The sequence below is a fragment of the Amblyomma maculatum genome, unplaced genomic scaffold, assembly GCF_055883805.1.
Source record: "Amblyomma maculatum isolate TAMU_Amacu unplaced genomic scaffold, ASM5588380v1 scaffold_13, whole genome shotgun sequence".
Taxonomy (NCBI): domain Eukaryota; kingdom Metazoa; phylum Arthropoda; class Arachnida; order Ixodida; family Ixodidae; genus Amblyomma; species Amblyomma maculatum.
This window is the reverse complement of record NW_028146738.1, coordinates 12,892,726-12,919,261: the sequence shown is the minus strand read 5'-3', so window position 1 is coordinate 12,919,261 and position 26,536 is coordinate 12,892,726. Positions and strand designations below refer to the sequence as shown.

Genomic DNA, 26,536 nt, shown 5'->3' with positions numbered 1-26,536 from the left:
TCGAACTTTTTTCCCGGTCCCGTGAAGCTGAAATTAACGAGCTTTTACTGTATAGATTGGGTGGGAATATAGGTCGACCCCCTTACCGTGAAGTGAAAGAAAGAAAAATTAAACAAGAAAAAAAAAAGTGGAGACGCGCATATATTAAAAATATCGGCTGTATCCCTGCGTCACTGGAGCTACGATCTTAGTCCAAACTTTTAGCAGAGTCGTCGGAAGACGACTCTCCGATGACTCTTTGCTGCTCGCCACATTCCAGTGTGTGTCATCTAGTTCTATCAAGTGTGTTGCTTAAGCAGCATTTCTTGAAAGGTTACATGCAAACAGCTAATCTTGTCCACGGCATCGCACGGTCTTTTTCTGAACCGCCGAACTGTTGCCGCTGCAAACTGCCTCCACATGCAGTTATTCATTGCTAAAGAGGCATTTTATACTCTCGTAGGTCGAACGAAAGAAAGCACGCGAAGATGAATGCACTTGTGACAGGGAAAAAAAATGCGAGCAACTGCAGGATGTCGATACAGCTTTAGCTGTCCGTTCATAAGCAAGCACACCACTTGCTTACAGATTGTGCCTCAAATTCCAGTTTGTATGGTAAAAATGTGTTTTGAGAACATTAACAAAACAGAAATGGGATTTATCTAGCTCATTTGCATCTAATAAAGTGCAGTGAATGATACAGGGAGTGAATAAATTAGTAGATATGTAGGAGATGAGCCGAAAGTCTCCGAACATCAATTAAAAAAAAAATATATATATATATATATTTTTTGATGATTTTCGGTCCCTCAAGAGCCCTGCCCCCCCAACCGCCCCATTTATGTAAATATTTTGCATAGGCAATGCTTGACAAAGCATTATTGTCCAGTGACACCATTAAATACAATGTCAAAGCAGAACAGCAGGGAACAAGTTAAACCTACTGCCTCACAAAAATGATCACAAGAAGTAAAAGCTAAATCTCACGTAAGCAGCGATGGCTGTTGATACCAAGGCTTTTCATCAGGCTTATGGTTGTTCCGAGACTGCATCTGCAATGACATAAAACAGGGAGCCAGGTTAAAGGTTAGTGCCATACAAGTGATGTCTTGCATATTTAGTTTGCACTGAAACAATGATTAAATCAAGGCAATGTGTTACGATGAAGTACAAACCTTTGATGCAAGGAGAAATTGAAACAATTTGATAAAATATTAGTTTACCGCACACAAAACTATTTGGAATGGAAACTAGAAATGCAAAAACGAAGAAGCAAATGCACAGCCAATTCCACAGCAGACAGGCAGCCAGCGTAGCAAAGAACCATCCAATTTAAAATTTGAAGAAAGCAGCAGAAATGGGTGTATATTGTGAGAAATGCACACATGCTCATGTCCCGACAACCACAGAGCAACAGAAAAGATACGGGAGTGCAGATTGAATCTTTGACAGAAACAATTTACAAATGCTGCGCTCCATCCAAGCAATACAAAGTCCTGCACAATCCTCACTTCCTCGGTAAGGTGCTAAAAATAAACCGCCAGTTTTTCACACCTCTAAAAATGAGCAACAAAACAAAAGTTTTAATAATAAAAACAAAACAAAACAAAAAAAAAATACCTGCACACTTTACAGAGCCCACTATTCAAAATTACAAAACAAAGAAAATGTTTTCATGCTCCAATATGCACTCTTACTGAGGAGTTTGAACTTGCACAGTGACGCGAGTGCAATGTACTAAATTAGAAAACTAAAATAACACTACTCGCAGTACAGAGCACAAAACAAGTAAACCTGAAGCTATAATGCAAAGTCAATTCGCAATTTGAGACTTTTTTATCCTTGCCAGCATACAGTGGTGGGTTGATATGTGCTTTATCCTTTTTGTTGGCAACACTCACAGAACTGATTTTTTTTTTTTTTTTTTTTGCAGCCACAATGCACACTTCTTTATGCATTATGATATGCTACGTCCCTGCTAACTTTCCATGACACAGAATGAGGTGGCCAAAAATAAGACAAGTAATACAATCACAATAAATGAAAAACTAACTTTTCTTTGCAATTTGAAATCACAATGCATACATGCATAACAGAGGTTGTGTTTTCCTTTCCGTCTACTGCTGCATAAAAAACTAGCTGGTATACACACACATCGCTCATACATTAGGGTTAACTATCATATTACTACCAGTAGACCAAACTGTAATCCAGGCCCTCTAACACCCATTTTGAACAAACTAGACCCCAAGTATGAAAAGAAAAAAAAAAAAAAACAGCATGCAGGGAACATGCCAAGGGTTGTACTAAAGGCGTCTGCAAAGCAAGATTAAGGAACATTCACAGCCAAGCAACAAGCGGACTTGTGCAATTATGAAAGAAAAAAAAGAGGTGTGCAAAAAGCAACATTTTCTATATATGCACGGAATGGCCCAACTCGTCAAGCCAAGCAGGCATTCATGCAGGAGTACGAAAATATGTTTAGGTAATCTACTTTGCAAGAACAAACTACAAATTTCTTCCAGATGCTTTAGCTTTCTTTCTTCTACAGAACTTTACAAGCTTATCACTAACTGCTAGTTAAAGGTGTCAATATAATTAATAGGCATATTTATTATTTCAGACAACACAAAGAAGAAACTAAATACAGGCCAATAGCTTCGTTCGTTCAAAAAAAGCAACCTGTTTTCACAATGAATTTTCTTACCTATTTGATTTCCTATTGCTGCGCTTGGTTAATTTTAAAAATGGTTAATATGAGTATCTTCCATGGTCTCAATGACTGAATTAGCAACGCTTTACTGTATATTTACCGAAAAAAGAATTCTTCCAAGCGGAATAACATCCACGAAAAAGAAACTGTACTCTAAAATAAACACATAAAAAAAGGTTACCTCACTTTTAAATGAAAACAGAAAAGCTCAAACTAAAGACCCCTTCTCTTTTTCTAATAGGGAACCCAAGCTGGCGTTCGAATGGATGGATGGAATATAGGAGCGCCGCTTTGAAACGAGGTGGTAGCAGCTACTATCATGGTAGTTTTTTTCCCATATCCTGAATACTGTTTTAGATTGGTTAACTATACCATCATTCCACTTATTGAATTTTTATTTCTACATTACTAACATCATGTCACTTTAGCGCTTTTAAGCCACAAATCTTCCAATCGCTTTTTGTTAGCTTCCACTGCAGGTTCATTCACCCGACCACTGGTATCTCTAAATCCCAGGGCATAAGGAAGAGTGACTGCGTCTGCATTGACATCCTGATGGATACCACCACATTCGAGTGTAAGATAATTGTTTCTATTGATTTACCACATATGCATGTGCCATCTTCATGGTTAAATTTCTTTTTGTAGCAGTGTGTTCTAAGGCACCCTGATCTAGCTTCAAAAAGTAGAGCACTGCCTCTTGAGTTATCAAAGAAAGCTTCCTTCCTGATCTGCCTTTTCCACTTCCGGTATAGTTCTACATCCCGTTTCTTTTCCATAGAATTTATCCAATTTCGCCTTCTGTGTTTTTCACCTGTTTAACAAATTCAAGCACTGGAACAAAAAAATCTAGAAAATTTTAATAAATTACAGGAACACTTCCATCAACATTTATATTTTTGGAACTACTGCTCTTGCGCATCACTTGTGCCAAGTTTAGTTAAATGAGCTTTGACTACACAACTGCTATAGAATATTTTGTCACTGCTACTTCTGAAGCCTCACCTCAAGGGGAGAAGCGGGTCTTTGAACGGTCGAAAAAAGTAAAAAAGTAATTTTGAGAAAAACTCATTTCCGGAACGTTTATCCTTTCGAGCACCTGCATTCAAATTATTAACACTGAATTTGGTCAGGAAACGTGATAAAATCAACTTTCAAAACGTCACGGCACCCACGAAATGCCCCCCCCCAAAATAAAATTTGTTCGAAATTCCTGCGCGCGCCGCGGGTGTTGCAGCTGGCCGATCGCCACCATCATGGGCTTTGTTTGAAGCTGTTTTATAATTGGTTCACAGGAAAGAAAAGGTGCAGTATCTGTCACACTTGTTCTGTGGACACCTCAGCGCCATAAGGGAAGGGAGGAACATGGGAGTGAAAGTGAAAAGAGAGAAAGGGGTGCCGTAGTGGAGGGCTCTGAAGTAATTTCGACCACCTGGGGATCTTTCACGTGCATTGACATCGATCGTACAGCACACGTATGACACTTCGTTTCGCCTTCACCCAAACGCAGTCCCCGGCGGTCGGGATCGAACCCAGGTACTCTGGCACAGTAGTCTGGCATCTTACCACTGCGGCGGGGGAAGCTGTTTTTGTTGCGTACAATTTGCGCCATCTCAAAATGAATGCGCTCAAGCCAGCACTGCTCAAGCGGAGTGGCTGCGCACACCAGTTTTCCGAAGGCTGTTTATGGCCTCTGATTGGCTTTCACATGACGAACTTTTCAAGCGCACCGTTCCACGTCTTCCATTGGCTGGCGTGACCGGTGCGCCATTTTTTTTTTTTTTCCTGTTCTGCATTTGCTGTCGTCGCTGCCGCTTCATGCGCGTCTGCGTTTGTGCTCGTGTTTTTCTCAATGCACCGCATTGTGCCAAGTGTTTCCTTGCGATCGAGATGCCGGAAAACAGTAGACTGCAACTGTGCACGCAACGAGCCTTTGCAAGCCGTAAGATACGGGCGTGGAACAAAAATCAAACGCCAGCCACAGGCGTGCAGTCGGGACCTGCATTATATCCGGTGCCAGGCTTGTTTGTGTGCAGTGAACATCAACTACGCTGCCCGGTGACGACACCAATGGTTCAAAGTACACCGCGAATTGCATTCCAGATCATGGTACACTTCGTGGTGTTGACGCAGCTTACCCGTACTACTCTACAGCAGAGCCGGTGCACTGTATTGAGCGGTCGGCGCGAAGACTGCTCTGTCGGGAAAGTCAGCGACCCAATGAGAGTTTCATGCGATGCCGAAACTGAGCTCATGATTATGGACATGAAAGTATTAAACAACTTCATCTCGCGCACAAAGCGTGAAACCTGCAGCGAGATAGCGAAGATGTGAGCGGTCAAACTGCTCGAGCGTCACAACGGACTTTTTCAAGGCCATCCAACTGTTTATCATGGTTGGGCTTGGGCCTCCTTTGCTCCAAACCGCTTGTTCCCTCAAGAAACCATTTTCAGAGCTCAAAAATGCTGTCGTTGAAGCTGGGCACCATAGCCCTGCACTCTCGTCGGCAAAAAAAAAAAAAAAAAAAAAAATGTCGACCCATAGCTTCATGAAAATATTTTTTACACTTTCATCACGTAAACACTTCAACATTTTATAAAATATGTTTCCTTGGATTTGCAGGGAGACAGAGAACATTCAAATAAAATCTGTAGTTGAAGATTCCTCCCAAAATTTTCTAGTCAGTTTCAAAACTCCAAATGCGATTTTCTCAACTTCATATTTTTTACCAACACAAATAGCCTTACGGAACATTTCATTATGTTCTTGTGGCACAATTCTAACAAGCCTTATACCATTGAATTCAGGAAGAATTTAACTGTGCAGCAATGCTATTTTTATGTTGCTAGGTAGAACAGATAAAATTTTGAGGACAGTAATGCGAGCTAATCATATTTTAAAATAATGAAGCATCAGCATAATTGAACATATTTATATGATAATGCACCTCAATAACATTACAATATAGATAGCATAGTTCCACATGGCAGGTCATTGGCTACAGCTACATTTTAATCGGAACAAAATGATATTGGGAGAGAGGTTCTTAACGACCCAAAAGAAATTACCAAATCAGGCACGAGTTATGTTTCCATAGCATGAGAACTAACCGAGATACAGTGAAACAAATTATATGTTTGAAAACAGCACAAAGAAACACATATGCAGGACGAATTTCGTTATAATATCTCTAATAATAAAAACTTTGGTTTTAAGACCAGTGTCTCCCCTTAGACTAACACGTAAGACACACCAGAATGCATTAACTATATATGGTAAAAGTCCTGTGCTACAAGACTGACAAGTCAAATCTCTTGCATAGTGTTAAAAGGGAAGAGCGATATCCATGGTACAGGACTGGGCCCACTGAGTGCAGTTTATTTCATTTGTTGTCTTATATTTCAATATTTGCATCTGCCATAGATCAATTCATGCTAAACACCTTTCGGTGTTAGTTTTCTATTTTTTTTTTTCTCCATGCGCATGAATGGTGTTTACTGGTTGTCATTAACCTTGACCCCTGCTTTTTTCAGGGTGTCTACCAAGTTGATGTTTCCAAATTCCCCATGTTTCCAGGTTGTCCAGACTGCTTTGCAAAATTCCTCAAGTGCCACACAGTACTGTGTTTTATGCGAAAACAGGCTGACGTAATACCACCCGCTGTTGTCATTCTCTAGCAAGCATGTTAAATAAAAATACAAAATACAGTTGCTGACAGATTTTAGGCTTTGCGGGAGCTGGAAAATAGTCCGAACTGAAGAGCTAAAAAAATCCACTAAAATATCCTACAACTGCTCTGAAAAAACGGCTTCAAATACCATTGAGAGCTGCCGCATGATCCATTCTCGTGATCTGCTTCCGTGCACCACCCGTGCGCATACGCTAGCATGATCTGATACCGGATGCCGCCAGTGCACACGCGCTGATTATTCCCGACGTGGAAGATCGTCGGCAAGCATGCGACTCCTTCAAGGCGATAGCGCGTATCAGCGGCACCTCGCCAAAATGGATCATGCTACGCTGTCCAAAGTCATTCTTTCGTCATGTCTGCACCGCTCCACTTCACGAGAGGGCTACACAGCTGGAAATTATGCTGCGAATGAATGCGCCTGCAGTGCAAAGTGATAACATTCAGTTTCCACAGGTAACAATAGTCGCGAAGGCAGTGAAATGGAACTCTCTGCATTGCCTGTGTGCACCCCGTGTGGCAGAAACGAACGCTTCCATCAATGTTTGGCACAGGAAGGACTCACACTGTTCATGATGGAATTCATAAGCGGCGCAACATTTTCTGCTGCCTTGCTCAAGCTCTCTACTAGGTAACACAAGAAAACAAAGAGAGGCCGGCAGTTGTCAGACAGCTCACGTGCAAACTGTAGGAAGTGCATCCTCTGTGTTGCGTGGAGCTATTGGCGACAGCATCGAGGAAGTATCCTCTCTGACCTCGCTTTGAAATTCGATGTTCTGCAACGCTTTTCGCTGCTTTGCTGGGACGGTCCAGCGGACAGCACAGTGAGGAAGGCTGGCGGTCATTGAGGAGAAGACGCTCATCGTACGAGCCGTGGGAAGCGCATCCTCCTTGTTGAGCGTGAAAGCATCATTGCGACGTTCGTTCCCTTTAAGTAAAACTACTGCTAATCTTGCCTGACACAAGCACGAATTCCTCGAGCTTTCCTGGTTATCCGGATTCCCTGGGAATTCCCTGCTTTCCCAATTGGCAGACACCCTGTTTGTAAATGTCCACTAAACAGTCAACGTAAGTACCAGTCCGTACAAGCCTCTCCCATGCAATCGCTCATCAATACTACACCTACCCTGCATGTTATAACCCCTTGCAGCACATTCCCCTCAATCCATGTCTGTGTTTGTTCAAAGCAATGGCTTGCTCTTTTGCAGTCCAAATTTGGTTTCACGGTAATGGTACAAATGTGACCCCTCACGTTATGTGCCGTAGATGTTGACACAGCATCAGCAGACGCATCCCTCCGCCCAATATGGCTGTCAGCCTGGCTTGCGCTTCGCTGCTCCCGCTGCTGAAAGATGGCCTAACGGCAGGAATAATTTGCAAGGGGAAGGGATGGAGACAAAAGTTTCACATTGGAAGTAATCATGAAAAGGCACAAAAACTCTGAGCCACACAGGAGAAAAAAGTGAAACAAAAGTCAGAATTCATTAGTTGTGCAATGATTCGAAAGTTGCCCAATGGTGCTTCAGCAGACTGTTCATGGGCCAACTGGCAGCCCCAAAAATAGAGTTTTGAATGCCACGCAACAGTGATCAATCGCAGCAAGCATCCCTCAAGCACGATGCTAGGGACACTTTCTTCACTTTTATCTGTTTCAAAAAAATCATCTCCTGTCAAACGCTCGCCTCTGTGTCCCTGATGCATCATCTCCAACTCGGCACTGTAGCCAAAATGGAAGCTACAAAAGCAGGCCTAACGAAGCATATGCAACACTGCAACAAGCACAGTGCTTCATATGACCAGACACTCTTCCCACAACTCCTGACAAGACATACGACAATACTCTTGCACAGTCCACCATCGCCTTTAACACAATGCCATTATGTGAAATACACAGTCACCAATAATCACGTGAAGTGAATTTTGCATGGTTCATTATACATCTATAACATGTTCAATCATTTACATGTTTATGAAGCCAGCTGGCAGAAATGATACGCAACCTTGCAGCATTTAACAATAACCCTCATAAGGTTTTTAAATGTGTTGCAAGACTAGCAGTGCTCATGCACCTTGTTCATGAGAATCAGAGCAGGGTGAAAAGGTGCTTGTGAAGTAAACTGTTAGTCCAGCATTTTATTTTAGACTCGCATGTCTAAATGACGGCTGGAAACCCCGGCATCTCGAATCTGCAATCTCAGCATGACAGTGGAGAGCTCCAGATTTATTTAGGTCAGTTGAGAATCCGACATCATACAGCACAGGGGTATTTTTGCATTTCGCCAACGAAACAACTGCTACGGAAGGGTTACCACTTCTTTGGATGCAAAAAAAAACAAAACAAAAAACAAATACAAAAACAAACCAAGAGCCAGTCATTAACTTGCAGTGACCTTTCCACAGTTACAACAGAGCGCCAGGTTCCTTTAGAGAAGTTAATTCAGAAAATAAGTCAGCTGCTCGAAAATGTAAAAGTAGACACAGGATTTATGCCAATAATCTTAGCATCTGTAGCCTAAACAAATATGGGGTACAGAAAGGCAAGTATGTGAAAGCACCGAAGGAGACAATAAGGTAGCAAACACCCCTGAAAATACCAGATGAGAAAGCGGAATGACTACTTGCAAACCAGATGTGCCAGCGAAAAGTTATTCAATGCACTCTCTATAACGCACAGTAAACTGTACACAGACTTGGGCACATTACAGCCTCGCCCCTCAACAAAACTACCTCCAACAGATTAGATGCTTGATGCAGATACAAGTCATAAGCATTCCTCTGTCATTTGGGCCTCCATCGTGTAAGATGAAAGATTGGCACATAGTGCGTGCTTTAGTAACCTTAATTGGCATAATTCAATTTGCACTGTTAGGTGCTTTCTCTGTCAACACACCAGTGGCACGGTCCTCTGCTCATCACACCCATTTCTCCACCATGCTCCTATGGAGGCTGTCATACCTGCATGGCCACATTGCGGCCTAGACGTCGCTCCTTCATCGAGGTCATTCCCTTGGGGGGGCCCCTCTTCTCCGGCTCTGCAGCCTTGTCGCCATCCAACTTGAACCGCACCTCCAGTGCTGCACCATCTGATGAGCCACCCTTGTCTGGTGACAGTTGAACACAGGCAATTCAGAAACTGCCGCTTTCACAAAGGTCAGCACCAGACACAAATTTACAGCCTGTATTTGACTCAAAGCAGCAAGTTTTGTTATAAGGGTATTTTTCTTTACATGTAATCAACACAAAAATCCTGCATCCAACATTACTGCAAGAGACCCGGCATACAAAAGGAAAGCCTGTCCAATGTTCAGCCTTAGTAGGCAGTCAAAGATTAAATGAAAGATTTTTTTAGTCTGTTAGGATGGCTTCTAGAACGATGCATATATGAAACAAAACTAATTTTAAGCAGCACAGTAGCAAACAATGCACGCATCTGGTGGCGTGACAGAAGATTAGGCGGCTCCCCTGATACAACATTCTGAACAAAGAAGGAGCTTACTCAAAACCACACCCACTGGTTCACGTGGTTCGCAATATAGTCGCCAATCGATTTTCACTGGGTCCTTCGTATCAGCCATTAAGTTATACGCCTGAAATACCGAACGCTGCAGGTATAAGAGCTATGAAACGAAGCACTCGATGGCGCTCTCAATGTTCTGCTCTGTTGAATATGAGGAACATGGTTTATTTGTTTTGATACGGCATCCTTGTAGAAGAAATCATGTTCTATCACAGATAAAAGTTACTGGAATGCGAAAAGCATTTTTCTATGACAGTGGCATCTACCCACTGAAAACACTTGAAAAGTAAGACTTGTGTACTCCATCCATTTAAGTATTGCCCACTGAACTGTTTGCCAGCCAGCGAAACTCTTAAGCTCTAAGAAGCTAGGCTAAGAAGCTGGCTCTCTCGCCATGTCTGGAGTTGAGTTTGAGAATACAGGCTTTACAGACACACAACTGGCTATGCAAATGCAGTGTTCAGGGCCAGTGCACACAATATGCATGAGTAAATAACTAGGGCACAAACACACGTGAAACGATATTAAAAACTTTCAAACAAGTTTTAACGCACTATTTTTGCTTTGTATCTGCTCCTGAATTATTGAACAGAGATTCTAACAAGGCTAGCATTTGCTAAGGTAAGTTTGGAAAGATAACAGCACTTTTAAGACAGCGGTGAAAGTCAATGCTAGCCCACATTTGTTTATTTTATAGCAGGCATGATCGTGCCATGAAGTGAGACCTATCTGTTTGAGATGAAATATGCTCTCATAAAGTTGGCACCAATGCTCACTGCTAGCACGAAGCTGTGGTATTTCTTATGTAAATTACTGCAAAGCAAATTCTTGCACCAGTGGGTCAATAGGCAATGTTTTGACCACGAGTTGGAAAATGTAGCTCTTCGGTAAAATCAATGCATCAATTCTGAACCCATGAGAAATGCTTTCTGGCATGCAACAGTTAATTTTTAAGAGGCAGCTTCTACTTTGCGAATGAGCTGGCCACTTCTCATCTCATCCTTCATATAAGCGCGCGTGCTACTGCTGTTACTGCCACCGCCTGACCGGCAGCCCCCGTCGCGCTTCTCCTCAGTAGCCTCGACGGCTCGCCGTCAGGGGAGGCGTGGCGATGGCATCGCGTGAACAAACTTGAGCTTAGGTTCTCTAAAAGGTATGAAAAATTGCCACATCACTGCCATTTTGTTTTCTGCACCCTCAAACCAGTGGCATCCCACATACCCGCTGGTACCTCTGTTTGAATATAGCACTGCTCCAACCGTCGCTCGGTTTTCCTGCAGAAGCAGACTGATCAGTTTTTCAAGCCACTGGGTAAATAAAGTGATGTTTTTAGTGTGAATTTGTTTTATCGGATTACTAGATTTTCTGGATGTTTTTTGGGACCCTTGTGGTCAGAAAAATCGGTCAGCGACTATATGAAGGTTGAAGGCTGAAATGGAGTTGCAGCACACATTCTCAGAATTTCAGGTGTAAGCATGATGCCAAAATATTGTGCAGCTGTTTTGTGCACATGCACAATTGAACTTCAATATAGGGACCATGTAAAAAATAGTAGAGTAGTTTGGTATAAATGAAATTTGTAATATTAAATTTCATCAAAAACGTATCCAACAGCCGTGTGATTCAGTCAGGGATGAAAACTTAGGTGATCTTTATGAAAGAAATAGGAAGCCCCTTCTTTAATGTTTCGGTGAAGTTCCAAAGGTGCCCAAAGCAATTTTGAGGATCACAAGAGACCGAGTGAGCCAGACTCACTTCGCCACACAGCACTTTGGAAGGCTTAGGAAGAAAATATGGTACAGTGCAGTCCACTTATAACGATACCAGATACAGCAATATATCGCTTATAACGATCAAATTCTTGAGATTTACCATTTTTCCCATTGCCCTACGTAAAAAAAACCCAGATATAACGATCGATTATTGGCGGTACATCGGATACGATAGCTTTATCATCGCCCGGTAGGTGTTTACCACGAACATTTGACTGAATATTCAATAAAAGATAAAACATTAAGAAAATGACGTGAAAACTCGACATATGTGGCGAAAACGAAAAAAAATAAATAAGCACTATCATCATCGCAATCACAGCCATGCAAAGGGAGTTGCTGCGAACGTATCGGCATTTCGGGCAGGGTTTCAAGGTTGAAAGCCCCATGAAAAAATACGGACATCCGCACTCTACGATTTTAATGATCATCAAGGCTGGGGATGTCCTTCAGTTCATCCAGTCGCTAATTGGTTTCGTGCATGCAAAAAGGACTGCTGCCAGCGAAGTGATGCTCACAGTAATTGTCAAGCTTCAGCTGCTGTTCAAGCGAGCGCGAATTTTAAGTATGCTTAAGTTAGTTTATGGCTATTGATATATACTGTAATAAAGTGTTTAGTGCTCTTTATGATGATTAGCGTTGGTTAACCAGATTCACTCATCGCTAGTAAGTAGGCAAGCCTACATGCATGAGAAAATACGTGGGTGTGCTTTTTTTATTTTCCATCTTTTTTTTCTCGCCGGTCCAGATATAACGTTAATCGGTTATAACGATCGGATTTTCAGGTTTTCTCAATATCTTTATAAGCGGACTGCACTGTAATATTAAGAGTCAAGAAGCGAGCAGAGTGAGTCTGGGCACAAACTGGCCTTCGCTCGAATCGCTCCTCGAGTGGAGAAAAAACTCTAGGATTTCCCCTATAATCTTAAGGTAGCACTGATGCAATTATGAGCACTTCTAGACAGCCACTCCAGTTGTAAACGTAGTGATTGTTGCAGCATTCACCCACTGTGCGGATTTAATTCCACCAGTAGAGAAAGCTTTTCACGAAAGCAGATACAATGAGCATGCAGGGAACCATGTGCCAAAGCGTCGGCTAAGTGATGGCTGTTCGACCCAGAACTCCCGGCATATCGTTTTATGGGTGTGGCTGCAGCTAGTCTCCCGATGTCTCTGCCAGTGGTGCTGAAGCGTAGATAACCGCTGTCGGTCACCAAATCCAGTGCTGTAGCTGATTATCGAATTTCGCTTCTGCGGTGTGGGCACATTTCACTAGCTACCTAAACAATGTTCCACCACCTAACCTGTGCATTTGCGTCGGGGCCTTTTGATGACAAACAGCCCGTTTGCTCTGCGTAGTGGCTTCTGCAGATAGCAGCACACTTTTGGGGAATGGCGTATTGCATACAGGAAGCTGGGAGGCATGGAGATACAGTTGGGCTGTGGGAACATCTGTGCTGCACGATTTGCCTCTTGCCTCAGGGTATATAGCCTTCAGACACGCAGTGCTACCAAGGGAGTGCATTGCTTCATTTGCTCCACAAGAGGGGCGTTTGTGGTTAGCAAAAGGCTTGGCTTTTCAAGCACACTTACAACTACAAAACTTGCTTCTGGAGAGTTGAATTTGTTGTTATAAGTGCATGCGTAGTGATGCGCTGTGTAGAAAATGGTTTTGCTCTGAACTACCATTGCAAATGCCACCTTCCACCTTTCATTTTTGGCACCCTCTTTTGACATACTGCTAAATAACAGTTTGCTAAATAAGCACAGCTGAAGAGACATATGCTTTCACATTTTTTTCATTACTCGCGATATTGAGCGTACGGACTGGGAAATCGTATGAACTAGGAAAATATCAATGAGGTTTGAAGGCAGTTCACAGAACAGCTTTCCTTCCTCCCTTCATGAGTATAGTCTAACAGCCTTAAAAGGCAGTAAATACTCTTTTGTTTCATGTGGACTTTCAGACGATAGCTCAGTTTGACAAAAAAAAAAAGGGGGGGGGGGGGGTAAACACCATCTGAGCCATGGGTCATGTAGACTGCTCCCATGCTTTTAACAGTTTCAAGAGACCAAGGTCACAGCAGCCACATCCAATAAAACTCCAGCAACACACACACACACTGAGACACAAAAAAAAAATGTCCACCACTTCAGCATGCAAGGTAAAAGGAAGCCGATGCAGGCACACTCAAAGCAAAGCGACCAGCAAATTTTACGCACGTTGACCTCGCCTAAATGTTGTCTCAGCCACTGAGCTACACTGATGCAACGAAAAATATAACTGAGAGCCTGATCCATCACCAGTTCACAGTTCTTCAATTTCCTCACCTTTTGCAGTAACTCGGGCAGGGTATCCTCCTCTGCCATACTCAGCTTACTAGCCTATTATGTGTCTCTCGTGAAAATCAAACACTGATCCAGCACATTTCACCGCTTTCCGATTGTTCTGTCGTCAAAGCAGCTTAAAACACAACTGCCTTCCCCATTCCCCTAGAAAAGGTTATCAACTCAGACAAGATGAAACAGAAGGAATTTATGTAAAGCATTTATTTATGAATTTATGTAAAGCAGAGGTAAAATTTTAACAAAACATTTTTGAACAGTGCCAGAAACAAAATGCCAAAACTATGAACTTGATATTAATAAAAAAGACGTTACACGGTTACACAGCTGCAAACAATAGTTTGTGCTAGCAGTCCAAAAAAATGCTTACTTATTTCCCTTCTCTGTAGAGCACCACGCCTGAGATCGATTGCTGCAAGCAACGATGGATGTTCAGAATTAACAAGTGAGCAAACTAGACCAAGCTTCACTGAATACAGAACCAAAGAAATGATGGGGGCATGTGGCATTTCGACTGCTCACTGCTTCAGCTTAAACACTTTGCTGTGGTTACTCCTAGCAGGTTCGCAATAAGCATCGGCAATCTGCCAGAAAAATCCGACGCAGCAATGGGACGAAAGCTGCAAAGCTGAAGGCTATAAAACATTACGCAGAACTAACCAGACGTTTAGGCCAGATGTATTTTTGCCCAACACTGCTGAGCTGTTTGCTCAGCAATTATTAGACTGTCATAATAAACATGAAGTGTTGCTGGAATACTAATTTTCTCAAAAAGCATTACTCCATTATCCTTCTTTATGGGGGATAAATAAAAAAGAAAGGAAAGTCACTGATCTTGCAGATCACAACAGAAACCTTGAACTATAGTCAAACAACTAACTATTCCTCTAGACACTCTGACAAATATCTGCTGGCAGATATGAGGCATGCACATAGTAAGCCCAGATAGTAGAACCCCTCTATAGTAAAAAAAGTCACATGGACCAGCAAAACCCTTTACTACATCAGCTGCGGTGACGGCATGGCCTTCAAGGTGCTCTCTGGTAATTGGCTATTTACAAAACACACAGTGTTGGTTTATAAAAGAAACACCCAGAAATGCCTGCCATCCTGCCCTTTTATCCCTTCATGTGGCATTTTCTTTTTTCAATATCACATTTTCAATTTTGCTTGTGTCTTGAGAAAGTACCGGATGCTGAATGTAATGAGAGTTTGATTGCAGGTGAAAAAATGAAGGTTTGTGTGAACACGGCCTTGAGTTTTCTTTATGCATGCGTAGTGCGACTGCACTTTTACTGCTGCTGTGCCGGGCTTCGTGCTGCCTAGAGCTGCGAACATTTGCCCCCCTTCCATCCCCTTCGCACACCTTAATGCACTTTTACTTTATTTTCAACGGAACACTGCACATTTTTTTTCTATATTCACTGGCAGCTTCACTTGGCAATGACAAACTCAATGATGCGGCAGGCTCTCCAATCTCACAGTTTTTACTTGCACGTTGGTCACATCACATGATGAATGCACCGGCTGTCAAAAATGAAGAATTTTTTTCTTTCTATTGCACATAGATGGACCCCAATTTTAAATCTACGAGCCTATGCAGTGGAGACCACTTAAGACATGACTGCTTACAGTGCGGTTTTTTCTGGTCACCAGTTGGTCTCTCACGGAGCTTTGTGCGAAGTCACACCGTTCATTATGCAGTTGCGTGAAGCGAAATACAGGTTATAATGTGGCTTTGAAATCTGCCTGCTGACAGTCCAGAGAACAGCAAGTGCATTTGACTGCGCGAAGTAGCAGGGTCTGCCCAACACAGTATTTTGTGCCACGTGCCACGCTACAAGGGCGCAAAGCCTTTATATAAAGCCAATGAGGAAGAGATCCTTGCTACTTCTAACATTGCTGTCAAAGGATTATACGTGTTGCGAAGTTTCTCCTCTGCTCAATAAGGCAACGTAAATATGGTCTGAGATGAGAAAGTACTAGAAAAAAAGCTGGCTTGTGGCAAAAAATCAGAATTGGCATTCTAACAATGTGAAATGATCACTAAATGCTTTTTTTACTTCACTCTATAATTCATAATTAAAATAGATGGTTTATATTGTACATTTTCCTGGATAATTGATTTGTCCCCCCCAAATTTATATATGTATATAAAAAAAACATCAGAGAGGCTGGCTTTACAGTAACTATAGTACTTCACAGTAATACAAACAGCTCATACACGTGGTAGAGGTGTTTCTTGCGATATTAAACATTCTAGAACCAATGTGGATATAAATGAACGTTCACAACCAGCTTTACTTTTTTCTTTTCTGCACCGTGCACTTTGCCTCATGACCCCAACACCTTCAAAAAGTTAGCTTCTCCTAGCAGTTTAGGAGACTCCACTGCAAGGCAAAGGCCTCTCCCATATTTTTCCAATTACCCCGGTTCGCTAGCTGCATCCACTTGACCCCTGCGAACTTCTTAAACTCATCCGCCCACCTAATTTTCTGCCGCGCCCTGCTACGCTTTCCTTCCCTTGGAATCCAGTTTGTTACCCTAAGCGAACATTGGTTATCCTCTCTTCGTACTACATGTCCTACCCATGCCTATTTCTTCTTCTTAATTTCCACTAGAATGTCGGTAACTTGAGTTATTTCTCTGACCCACTCTGCAGCTTCCTATCTCTTAATGTTACCGCTAACATTTTTCATTCCATAGCCCTCTGGGTTGTCCTCAACTTAAGTAGAACCCTCTTGGATAGCCTCCACGTTTCAGCCCCATAGGGAAGTACAGGTAAAGGGCCTGTCACACTAGCGCGACACGGCGCCGATTTGGTCTGCCAACAGAGCGTCTTCCTGATGTCTGCATCTATGTCACACTGCGCCGACGAAAACAGTCGGCAGACAGTCGGTGTCGGCGCCACGTTGCTCGCAAGACGGTTGTCGGCCAACGGTCGCCCAACTCCTATGTCACACTAGCGAGACAACGTGCGAAACCTCCCCACCGACTAGGGTCTCCCATTCTCAGTCTCTTATCGTGTCATTATACAATTCGTTTTCTCAATCCTTTTATTTTTTCTGCCATGCGAGATTCTCCTTTCTAGACCTACTATCATTTTTATTTTACTTTGTTTATTTTCATAAATTTAAGGGACTTTTTTTTTAGTTCTATTTCATAAATTCGACCATACCAAAACAAGCGCCTCACCAGGCCGAGACTGAATACTGCCCAGTATTTTGCGGTTGTGGTTGCCGGATCAGAACGGCAGTGTTCGATAAAAGCTGTTCATGGCGAATAAAAGACAGTATATTAAAAGCAGAAAAAAAAGAAAACAAAAACTACGTGTGGGATCGAACTTGCGACCTCCTGTATGATAGCTAGGTGCGCTAACCACTGCCCCACAAAAGTTAGGCTTAACCAGTGCTTTCAGAGGTTGAGATATGGTTTTAGCTGATATGTTGTCTTGCTATGTGAAAGTTGCGAAGGCAGTAGTATAGTTTACCGCTTAACTGACTGCCCAGCTTGCTGAGAGTAAACTGCAGATAGTTTGAATCATGCCGTGTATAGTGCGTAAAACCTTCGGCGGATTTCGTAAAACCTTAGGCTTATTTCACAGGGCCGGCCGTGGGACCACAGCTGCTGTTGGTTCTGTTGTAAAGTTTAAACGCAAGTTCTGCGCTTTTTTGCGCACACAATTCTTGAAACATACTGAATTATGGAACAAACATTTACTGCATGATGCGTAATGTAGCGTTGATATTGGGTTGCGAAGCAGCGACGCAGCGGCTAGACGTTCCGACTGTAAACACAACGATCGAAGTGCGCAGGAGGAACGGCATCTCTGCTGGCTTCAGGAAAATAATCGCCTGTTTTCGTCATTTCTTTGTCACATACTATGTTCATTTTGCACTATTCTGTGCAGTTTGGAAACACGGAAAGATTGCTCATGGTCCCGACAAGCAACGCAAATCTATGCGCCCCGAATTCACTCGCCCCGAAAAGAAAACGCTGCTGTTGATATTCCACATGCATTCGGCAGCCCCGAGTATTTTGGCGGCTCACGCTCGCATTTCAGTCAGGGATTATGCATTAATTCTACTTTTTTACGTATATTAGTGCTGAAAGGTATTTGCCGTCGACGTGGTGTACTGAGTCGGCTTTGCGTTTCGAGAAAGCTTTCGCTCGGCGGCCGATCTCGCGAAGACTCTGCCACCGACAGTCGGCAGACTGGTTTTGTCGGTGTCCCCAGCCTCAAAACCTGTCACACTGAGAAGACATTTGGTTTTCGGTCATGTTGGTGTCGTCGTCAGCCTAGTGTGACTGCTTGTTCGGCCGACCGTCGGTGTCATCGGGTCTGTGTCGGCGTCGTGTCGCACTAGTGTGACAGGCCCTTAAGATGCAACTGTTGTATACTTTCCTTGTGAGCGATACCGGTAAGCTGCTAGTCATAATCTCCGAGTGCTTGCCACATGCGCTCCATCCCAATCTTATTCTTCTTGTTATTTCCTTTTCGTGGTCCGGATCTGTGGTTACTACCTGTCCTAAGTAGACATATTCGCCTACTACTTTCAGTGCTTCGCTACCTAACGTAAACTGCTGTTCCTTTCAGAGGCTGTTGAACATTACCTTAGTCTTCTGCATATTGATTTTCAAGCCTACCTTTCTACTTTTCCTGTCTAGATCATCAATCATTATTTGCAGTTCATCCCCCCCGAGTTCCTTAGCAAGGCAATGTCATTAGCAAATCGCACAGTACTGAAGTATTCTCCATCTACCCTTATCCCTAACTGTTCCCATTTCAAGTCTCTGAATACTTTCTCTAAGCAAGCTGTGAATAGCACTGGGGAGATCGTGTCTCCTTGCCTAACACCTTTCTGTATAGGAATTCTGGTATGATGATGATGATAATTTTAATGGCACAAGGGCATCTCAGGCCAAAGAGCGCTAAACACAAGGTTAACGGTGTACTCAAGTTTATGTAATGTGATAGTTGTGATGTTTCATGAAGGGATAAAAAACAGTGGTGTATAGGGCCTAAAATGCATTCGCTCTGTAATATAACTAAAGAACAGTGGTGTATAGGGCCTTTGCGATCATTTGCGATCATAATGAGCTGGGCAAAAATTTAAAAAAGTAAATGTTGATCCTTTAAAAGATCTCATCCGTCCTCCCAAGGAGGAACGGGCTGAGACCCACGTTGATAAGAAATTCCATGTAAAAAGCCTACTTGTGATAAGAATTTAAGCACATACTTTAAAGGAAACACTGGGTTGTCACCAATAAAAATGAATCAGTGTGCAGGTATTTGATAAATGTACAAGGAGGGAAAATGACATCTCCTTTCTGGTTCGAGTTGTGCACATACTATAAAACATGAATTACAGTAAGCCAATGACCACATCTCGAACAGTGTGGTGCAGGAGAGTTTGTTAAAAGATATGTATGTGTTATGTATGTGTGACCGATTCTCGGCCTGCTCAGAGCTACTCCTTTAAATCCGTCTCGTTTTTCTGTGGTGTGCCTGCCCATCCTGGGCTTTATTATGTGTAGTTTATTTTCTGCTGCTGCATCCCATTCCTCTTGCCATTGCCTGATATACAACGGTGGCCTGGTACCCAACATAGCTTAATTTTAAGGTCTAATTTATGGGCAGACACTAGGTTGTAAGAGAGAATTTAGGACTGGGTTCTTATGCCATTTCGAAGAAGATATAGAGGTTAGAACGCTGAGGGAGTGTGTGTAGATTACCGCTGTACGTACCGCATAAACCGTGTATAGGTCGAGTGGGAATATAGGTCGACCCCCTTACCTTGAAGTGAAAAAAAGAAAAAAAAAAAAAGAAAACAACCAAAAATTACCGAAACGCATTTATTTAAAACATCGGCTGCGTCCCTGTATTAGCGGAGCTACGGTCTCACTCTGAAATTTCAGCAGCGTCGTCGGAAGATGACTCTTTGTCGCTCGCTGTCTCCCACAGTGCGTCGTCCTCAGTTCCATCAAGCTTGTTGCTTAAGCAGCACTTCTTAAATGCTTTCTGGACCATAGCATCTGGCAAAGAAGACCAGGCCGACAACACCCAGCTGCAGACGGTCGCAAGCGGAGGCCTTCGCAGGCGACCTGTCGGCGTTTTCGGATTGACGCCGGACATCCACGCATTGTATTCCTGCCGCACTCTGTCCTTAAATGGCTTGTTGAGTACGACGTCGAGTGGCTGAAGGGTGGATGTCATTCCACCAGGAATGACGAGGTCCGTCCTAGCTTCGCTGAGCGCACGCTTTACTGATTCGGTCAGGTGACCGCGAAATGCGTCCAGAACCAGCATGCTCCGACGACTCAGCAGTGCACCGGGCCGGCGATTCCACACCACAAGGATCCAATCAACCATCATGGCCTCGTCCATGTAGCCTTTTTCATTGACGTGCACCACAACACCTGGCGGGAAAGCTTCCTTTGGCATGGTCTTCCTTTTGAAAATCACAAAAGGCGGCAGCTTTCTGCCATCAGCTGTGCATGCAAGCAAGACAGTGAAGCGCGAGTGCTCACTTCCTGTCGACAGAAGTTTCACCTCTTTGGCGCCGCGTTCGTTGACCGTTGTAGACGAAGGCATGTCGAACCACACTGGGGTCTCGTCGGCGTTTGCAATTTGTCCCAGCATGCAGCCGTGCTCTTCTCGAAGCCGAATTACAAATCGCTGAAAGCTGACGAGCTTATTAGCGAACTCCTCCGGCAGCTTCTGGCATATTGATGTGCACCGGCGGAGGGAAAATCTCTTGCGCCTCATGAAACGGCGCACCCATGACTTCAGTGCGCTGAACTCTTCTCGATGTAGTCCGGCTTCACGCGCGAGCTCCAGAGCTTTGCAGCGAATTGAATCCACAGTCACGGGTAGTGAGCGCGCACGAAGCTGCCGCACAAAGTCCGCAAGTGCGTCCTCAAGTTGTGGGTGCACTGCACGACGTCCACGAAAGGACATTTTGCTCGGTTTGCACGCGAACAGCTCACCTTTTTGTCCGTGCCAATACCGCACTCTCTTTTCTGAGACGCCAAACTGGCGCTGAGCCGCCATGTTGCCGTTCGCTTCGGCGAACTCTATAACTTTCTTCTTGAAAGCCGCAGTAAACTGCTTCCGCGTGCCGCTATTCATTGCTAACGCACGTGGTCGAACGAAACTGCACACGCGAAGACTAACATGCCAGTGACTGAAATCAAAAATGCAACCGATGCAACCACGTTTGGATGTCGATACGGCTTTGGCTGTCCGTTCACGTGCAGGCACGCTAGACGTTGCCAGACTGTGACTCACATTCTGCTAAAGACCGCTATATAAGACGAGGGGCGACCTTAGCTTGCTTTTTTTAAGAAAAAATCTCGACTTGTATTCCGGTTTACATGGTACTTTGTTTTCAATAACGTGTCTCACAGTCAGCAAAATTCCATGGCATTCAGCGGTAAATATACTTGTATGTCCGTTTAGTGTTTTTGAAAGTGAAAATCGCAGTCCATGTGCTGCACAGGACACTTGAGCAGACTTTAAAGCACCAGTGTAATATTAATCACAAGTGTACTTTGCCTGAAGTGACATGAAGTGCTGCTGTATGGCAACAGGGGATGCATGTTTCCCCACTTCGAAAAACGACAGGTCACAACTAACAGTGTGCATTTGCCAAGGAGGAATTGTTTTTTTATGGAAGTTGTATGAAGACTTGTAACCGGAACATCCAGATGTTCAATATGCGTGGCAACTCTGATCGGATATGGTGGTGTCAGAGATTGTTTTCTTGAGAAAAGTGCTGTGCTAGTTTTGTCAAGCAGCAGCCGGCGACATGAATGATCCAGTTGGCATAGTACCTTCATAGCATAAGTTACACAAGTCAATTCTCTTCTTCGTTGCAGTGACCATCGGTTCGCAAGACTAGCGATTGGGCTAGTTCGAAAAGCGCCCGTAGCGAGGCGAAGGCCGAGGTGGTGGATGGGATCAAGCAATTTTAGAGCAGAGGATGATGCGGACCCACTGACCATCGAGCCATAGTCAATGTGTGATAGAACTACACTATTCAGAAGGCTCAGAAGGCAGTCGCGGTCTGTGCCCCATGAAAGGTGAGGAGAGAATTTTTAGCAGATTCATTGCTTTGAGACACTTCAGTCGCAACTGTTTTATGTGGGCAATGAAGGAAAGTTTTTCATCAACAACTAAGCCAAGAAATTTATGTTCCTTTTTAAAGGCAAGGCTCTGACCATTCAGTGTTATGTTGGGGTCAGGTCTGATGCCACGCTGCTTAGAGAAAAGTACACAAAGACATTTTTCAGAGTTAAATTTAAACCCATAGTAATCAGCCCACCTGGACAATTTGTTAACACCTAGCTGAATCTATCTTTCACAAATGAACAAGTTGCAAGATTTGAAGCTTATCTGGATGTCATCAACATACACAGAGCAAGAAATGGTTTTTGGCAGCACGCTTTTTAGAGTTCATTTTGACTATGAAAAGTGTGCAATTGAGAACACCACCTTGAGGGACCCCATTTTCCTGTATGTTGTTGTGCCCGGCCAAAGCCGTGCAGAAGGTCAGCCGGACACTGCTCTGCAAAGCACAGGTGCACTGGAGGCGAGCCATGCCAAGGGGAGAGAAGCGACGTGTTTGAACATGAGCTGTGAGCGTCTAGACAGCCCGGCGCCGTGGCCCTGGCGGTGGACCCTTTCTCGCCCCGCGGCATATTTGAAGCAAGGGCGCAGCAAGCTCTTCCATTGGCCCTGCGAAAGTGCTGCCGTCGGATTGGACCATTTGAGCGTCAACGGTTTCTCGGTTACGGAGACTCAACTGCTTCCATTCGAGACTCCGAGTGTGAGTTCATCACTAGCGTCCATTGGGAGCAGTTCGCCCCCTGAGAAAGCAGATGCGGCGGAATCTCCCCGGTCATCACTGCGCGAGGACAGTCGCGTATGGCTATGTTAGCTTTCGGCACCAGAGCCAAACTCGTGTAAATGCCTGTAAAAAGTATATAAAGCTTTTTCTTCATCTCACCAGCGCCGACTCGGATTCATCGCTACCGCCCAGGGAGCTGACAGCCCTCGTTCACGAAACGGGTGACGAGCGCTACGCAACCAACTCCTTGGCACAACCCTGTTGGCAGTGGGCTACTGTGTGATAACCCCTCCCGCACAACAATATACTGCTTTGAGTATGCATTGCCAACACGAACTTTGAACGTCCGTTCAGACAAGTAACTTCGTATTGTATTCAACATGTTCCCTGTGATACCAAGAGAGAAGAGGTAGCGGATGATACCATAGCGCCAAGTTGTATCATATGCTTTTTCAAGATCGAAAAAGACAGATAAAAAATATGTTTTTTGTATACAAAAGCATCCCTTGCATGCGACTCAAATGCAATGTAATGCTCGCTTCCTTCCATGCTTTAGGAAAGCGTTCTATGGCCCATATTTTATTATAAAGGCAAAGTAAAGTTTCAAGCGTGTCCACATGCAGGTGCCTGAGCATTCCATATGTGATCCTGTCAGGACCTGGTGCTGTGTTCCCACAAGCGCCTAGTGCAATCTTCAGCTCCTGCATGGTGAATAGGCTATTGTACCCTCCTGTGCACGGTCTTTTATCACATATAGGCTTCCTCTCCTCAGTTACCTTGTGCCGCAAAAAGGAATCTGTATAGTGCGCTGAGCTGAATACGTATTCAAAGTGTTGCCCTAGTGTGTCTGGACAAGGGGTGCTGGGAGAGTGCTATATCCTTTGAGTGCTCTTATCCTGTTGTATACTTTGTGTGCATCAGAATAAGAGTTCACAGAAGAAAGGAGTGATGACCAGCTTTCTCGCTTGAAGATGCGTCGAACACGCCTGCCATTTGCGTTTGCGCGCTTAAATCCTATTAGGTTTACTGCCGTGGGGTATCGGCGTAACTTCGACCATGCCCTGTTTTGTGTTTCACGCGCAGTCTTAGATTCTGCATTCCCCCAGGGCCTTCGTTTGTTTTGTGGCTTACTTGATGTTTGCAGAATGTATTTTTCCGCAGCATCTATAATGTGCAGTGTGATCCAGAGTTGAGATTCGTCAACGCCTAAGGCAGTAACTGATGAACAGGGCAGAGCTGAGTGTTCCTTGAACATCTCCCAGTTGGCCGCATATTCTTTAAATTTCCTGGGACTAGACACATTTACATTTTTTATTGCCTGTGTACTTCACAGAGATGGGAAAATGGTCGCTTCCATATAGATTGCCAATAACAACCCACTCTGTAGCTGCCAAGAGCATCGGAGAGCCAATGGCTAAATCAATCGCTGTGTACGTATTATGAGCTGAGCTGTAGTATGCTGGCTGTTTTGAGTTGAGTAAACGTGATCCTGAGGACAACAAGAACGTTTCAATTAGTGCACCTCGGAAGTCCGTTCTTCTACATCCCCATAATGGGTGGTGGGCATTAAAGTCTCAGACCAGCAGCCATGGTTCTGGAAGTTGGTCAATCAGCTTTTCAAAATTTTTTGACATAGTCTATGATCTGGCGGAATATACAGCGAACATACTGTTGTTATTTTACCGAATATTAAGGCTTGTATTGCCACTGCCTCTAAGTCTGTGTTAAGCGAGCTGTTTCGACAAGCGACTGACTTTTGTGTTATAATGGCAACGCCACCAGAGGGGTGAGTACTGCCTTGCCTATCTTTCCTGAATACACGATACTGCTCGAGAAAAATTGTGTCTGTTGGTTTCAAATGTGTTTTTTGCAGACAAACTATGTTCGGTTGGTGTTCGGCTAGGATTTCATATACGTCACCCAGATTTTTTAGGAGTCCTAGACAGTTCCAATAAATGATGCTCTCGGTAGCGATTTTGGTAGGTGTGGAAAGAATATAGAGTAGGAGTAATACCCCTGTCAAGCGCGCAAAATAAAGTGCACTTACAGCGAGTGTCACTTACGAAAAGTGCACTATATCGCTGCTAAACAGCGTAACATAAGTGCACTTGCCAAAGTGTGCACTCAGGTCGGAGTGCGTTCGCAAAACAGACTTCGAGGGCTGAGCGCGTAGCCTCGCCGGCAGAAATTTCTTCCTCACAAATGTATTATGTAATAAGATATGTATACAAGTTGATTTTACGTGTTTTGTACATATTTTCATTTGACGAAATGTTTTATAATAGCGACGGGCAAAATATCAAATAAGAAAAACGTGATGTAACCGCGTACGCAACTTCCACATTATGAGTGGTGCGCCACTGCGGCTACGCCATTTTCAGTTAGGGGGCGGTTGTTATTGTTCATGGTGTTCATTGATAAGGGGTCTATGAATCATGGCCCGTTGTCAAATTTTAAGCATTTTTTAAATGTTTTACTACTTTAAAAAGCAGCTCCCTGAACATCGCGCTTGGAGGTTCCAATTTCTTCTTTAAAACATGTTTTTCAGTTGCTAGTTTCATACCAACGAGTGCTTATGCTGCTTATGCGAGAGCACTTCGCTTTCCCGTTTAGCACTGCGTAGCGTAAAGTCTCTTTCAAGCTGCGAAGGGCACTCCGCAGAAGTGCACTTTAACTTGCACGCTTGACTGGGATATAAGACTCGCCGCCCTTACCAGGTGGCTTATTAACTGTTTTATGTTTTTTTCATTTGAAGCGGTCTAGCAGGCCCCGCCTCTCATTGGCGGACTCCCTAGGCGCCACTGACGCTGCGGAGTCCATGCTCACCTCCATCGCCTCTGGTGAAGGCATGGAGGTAGGATATTTTTCAAGAAGAACTAAGTCCCTCTCAGATGTCTTTGGTGTCCCGGACGTCTGGGAGAAAGTGGCCTCCGGGATTGCAAAGATTGGTGCAGCCGGTGGCTGCTTAGTGAGGAGCCGTGGTGGGAGCACGTCAGCAGCATTGCACTGCGTGCCCACAGTTACTAGACGCGGCCTGGCCCCTCTGCGGGCTGCGTCAGCATAGGGAGCGGAGGAAAGCATTCTGTGCTTTTTTCGCGCCTCTCCGTATGTTATCTTCTCAGTTAACTTTATATATAGATTACTTCCTTTTCGGCTTGAAAGGCCGCACAGGACCGTGAATATGCAGGGTGGGTGCCCTCACAGTTCACACATTTGCAGTCAGTTGCACTGCAGTTATCTGTTGTGTGGTCGTGTGCGCTGCACTTTGCACAAGTAAGGCGTCCTCGGCATGTGGCTGCCATGCCCGTACCGCTGGCACTTGAAACACCTGTGGGGGCTTGGTATGTATAGGCTAACATTGCAGCGGATGAATTCAGGAAGTGTGCTTCGGTTGAAAGTGAGAACAATATGTTTCGTTCTTATTTCCTCGTTCTTTTGCCTGATTGTTATCCTTCGAACCGCAGTTACACCTTGGTTCTGGAGGCCTTCAAGGAGATCCGATTCTGTTTCGTTTAGGAAGTCTCGTTCAGCAATCACTCCCTGGCAGCTGTTAAGACTGCGGTGAGGCAATACTTGAACGTCAAGGTGAGCAAATGTCTTTGTTATGAGGAGCTTGTCTGACTGGGTTTTGTCTGATACCTCTATTAGTAGGTCACCAGATCCTAGTTT

General features: G+C 44.0%; 1 protein-coding gene across 3 annotated transcripts in view; it reads right to left on the bottom strand.

The window, feature by feature from the left end:
• LOC146172216 (uncharacterized) overlaps positions 1-26,536 on the bottom strand; it is a 139,041-nt gene that overhangs the window by 66,812 nt on the left and 45,693 nt on the right. Inside the window, exons 16-19 of one of the 3 annotated variants that reach the window (XM_084585737.1) lie at positions 14,386-14,427; positions 9,336-9,481; positions 7,633-7,737; positions 967-1,031 (exon numbers count right to left, since the gene is read on the bottom strand). In XM_084585737.1, the coding sequence (XP_084441863.1) occupies positions 967-1,031; positions 7,633-7,737; positions 9,336-9,481; positions 14,386-14,427 (358 nt within the window). The remainder of the gene's footprint in view (positions 1-966; positions 1,032-7,632; positions 7,738-9,335; positions 9,482-14,385; positions 14,428-26,536) is intronic. The other 2 variants (XM_084585739.1, XM_084585738.1) reach the window with 2 other exon arrangements.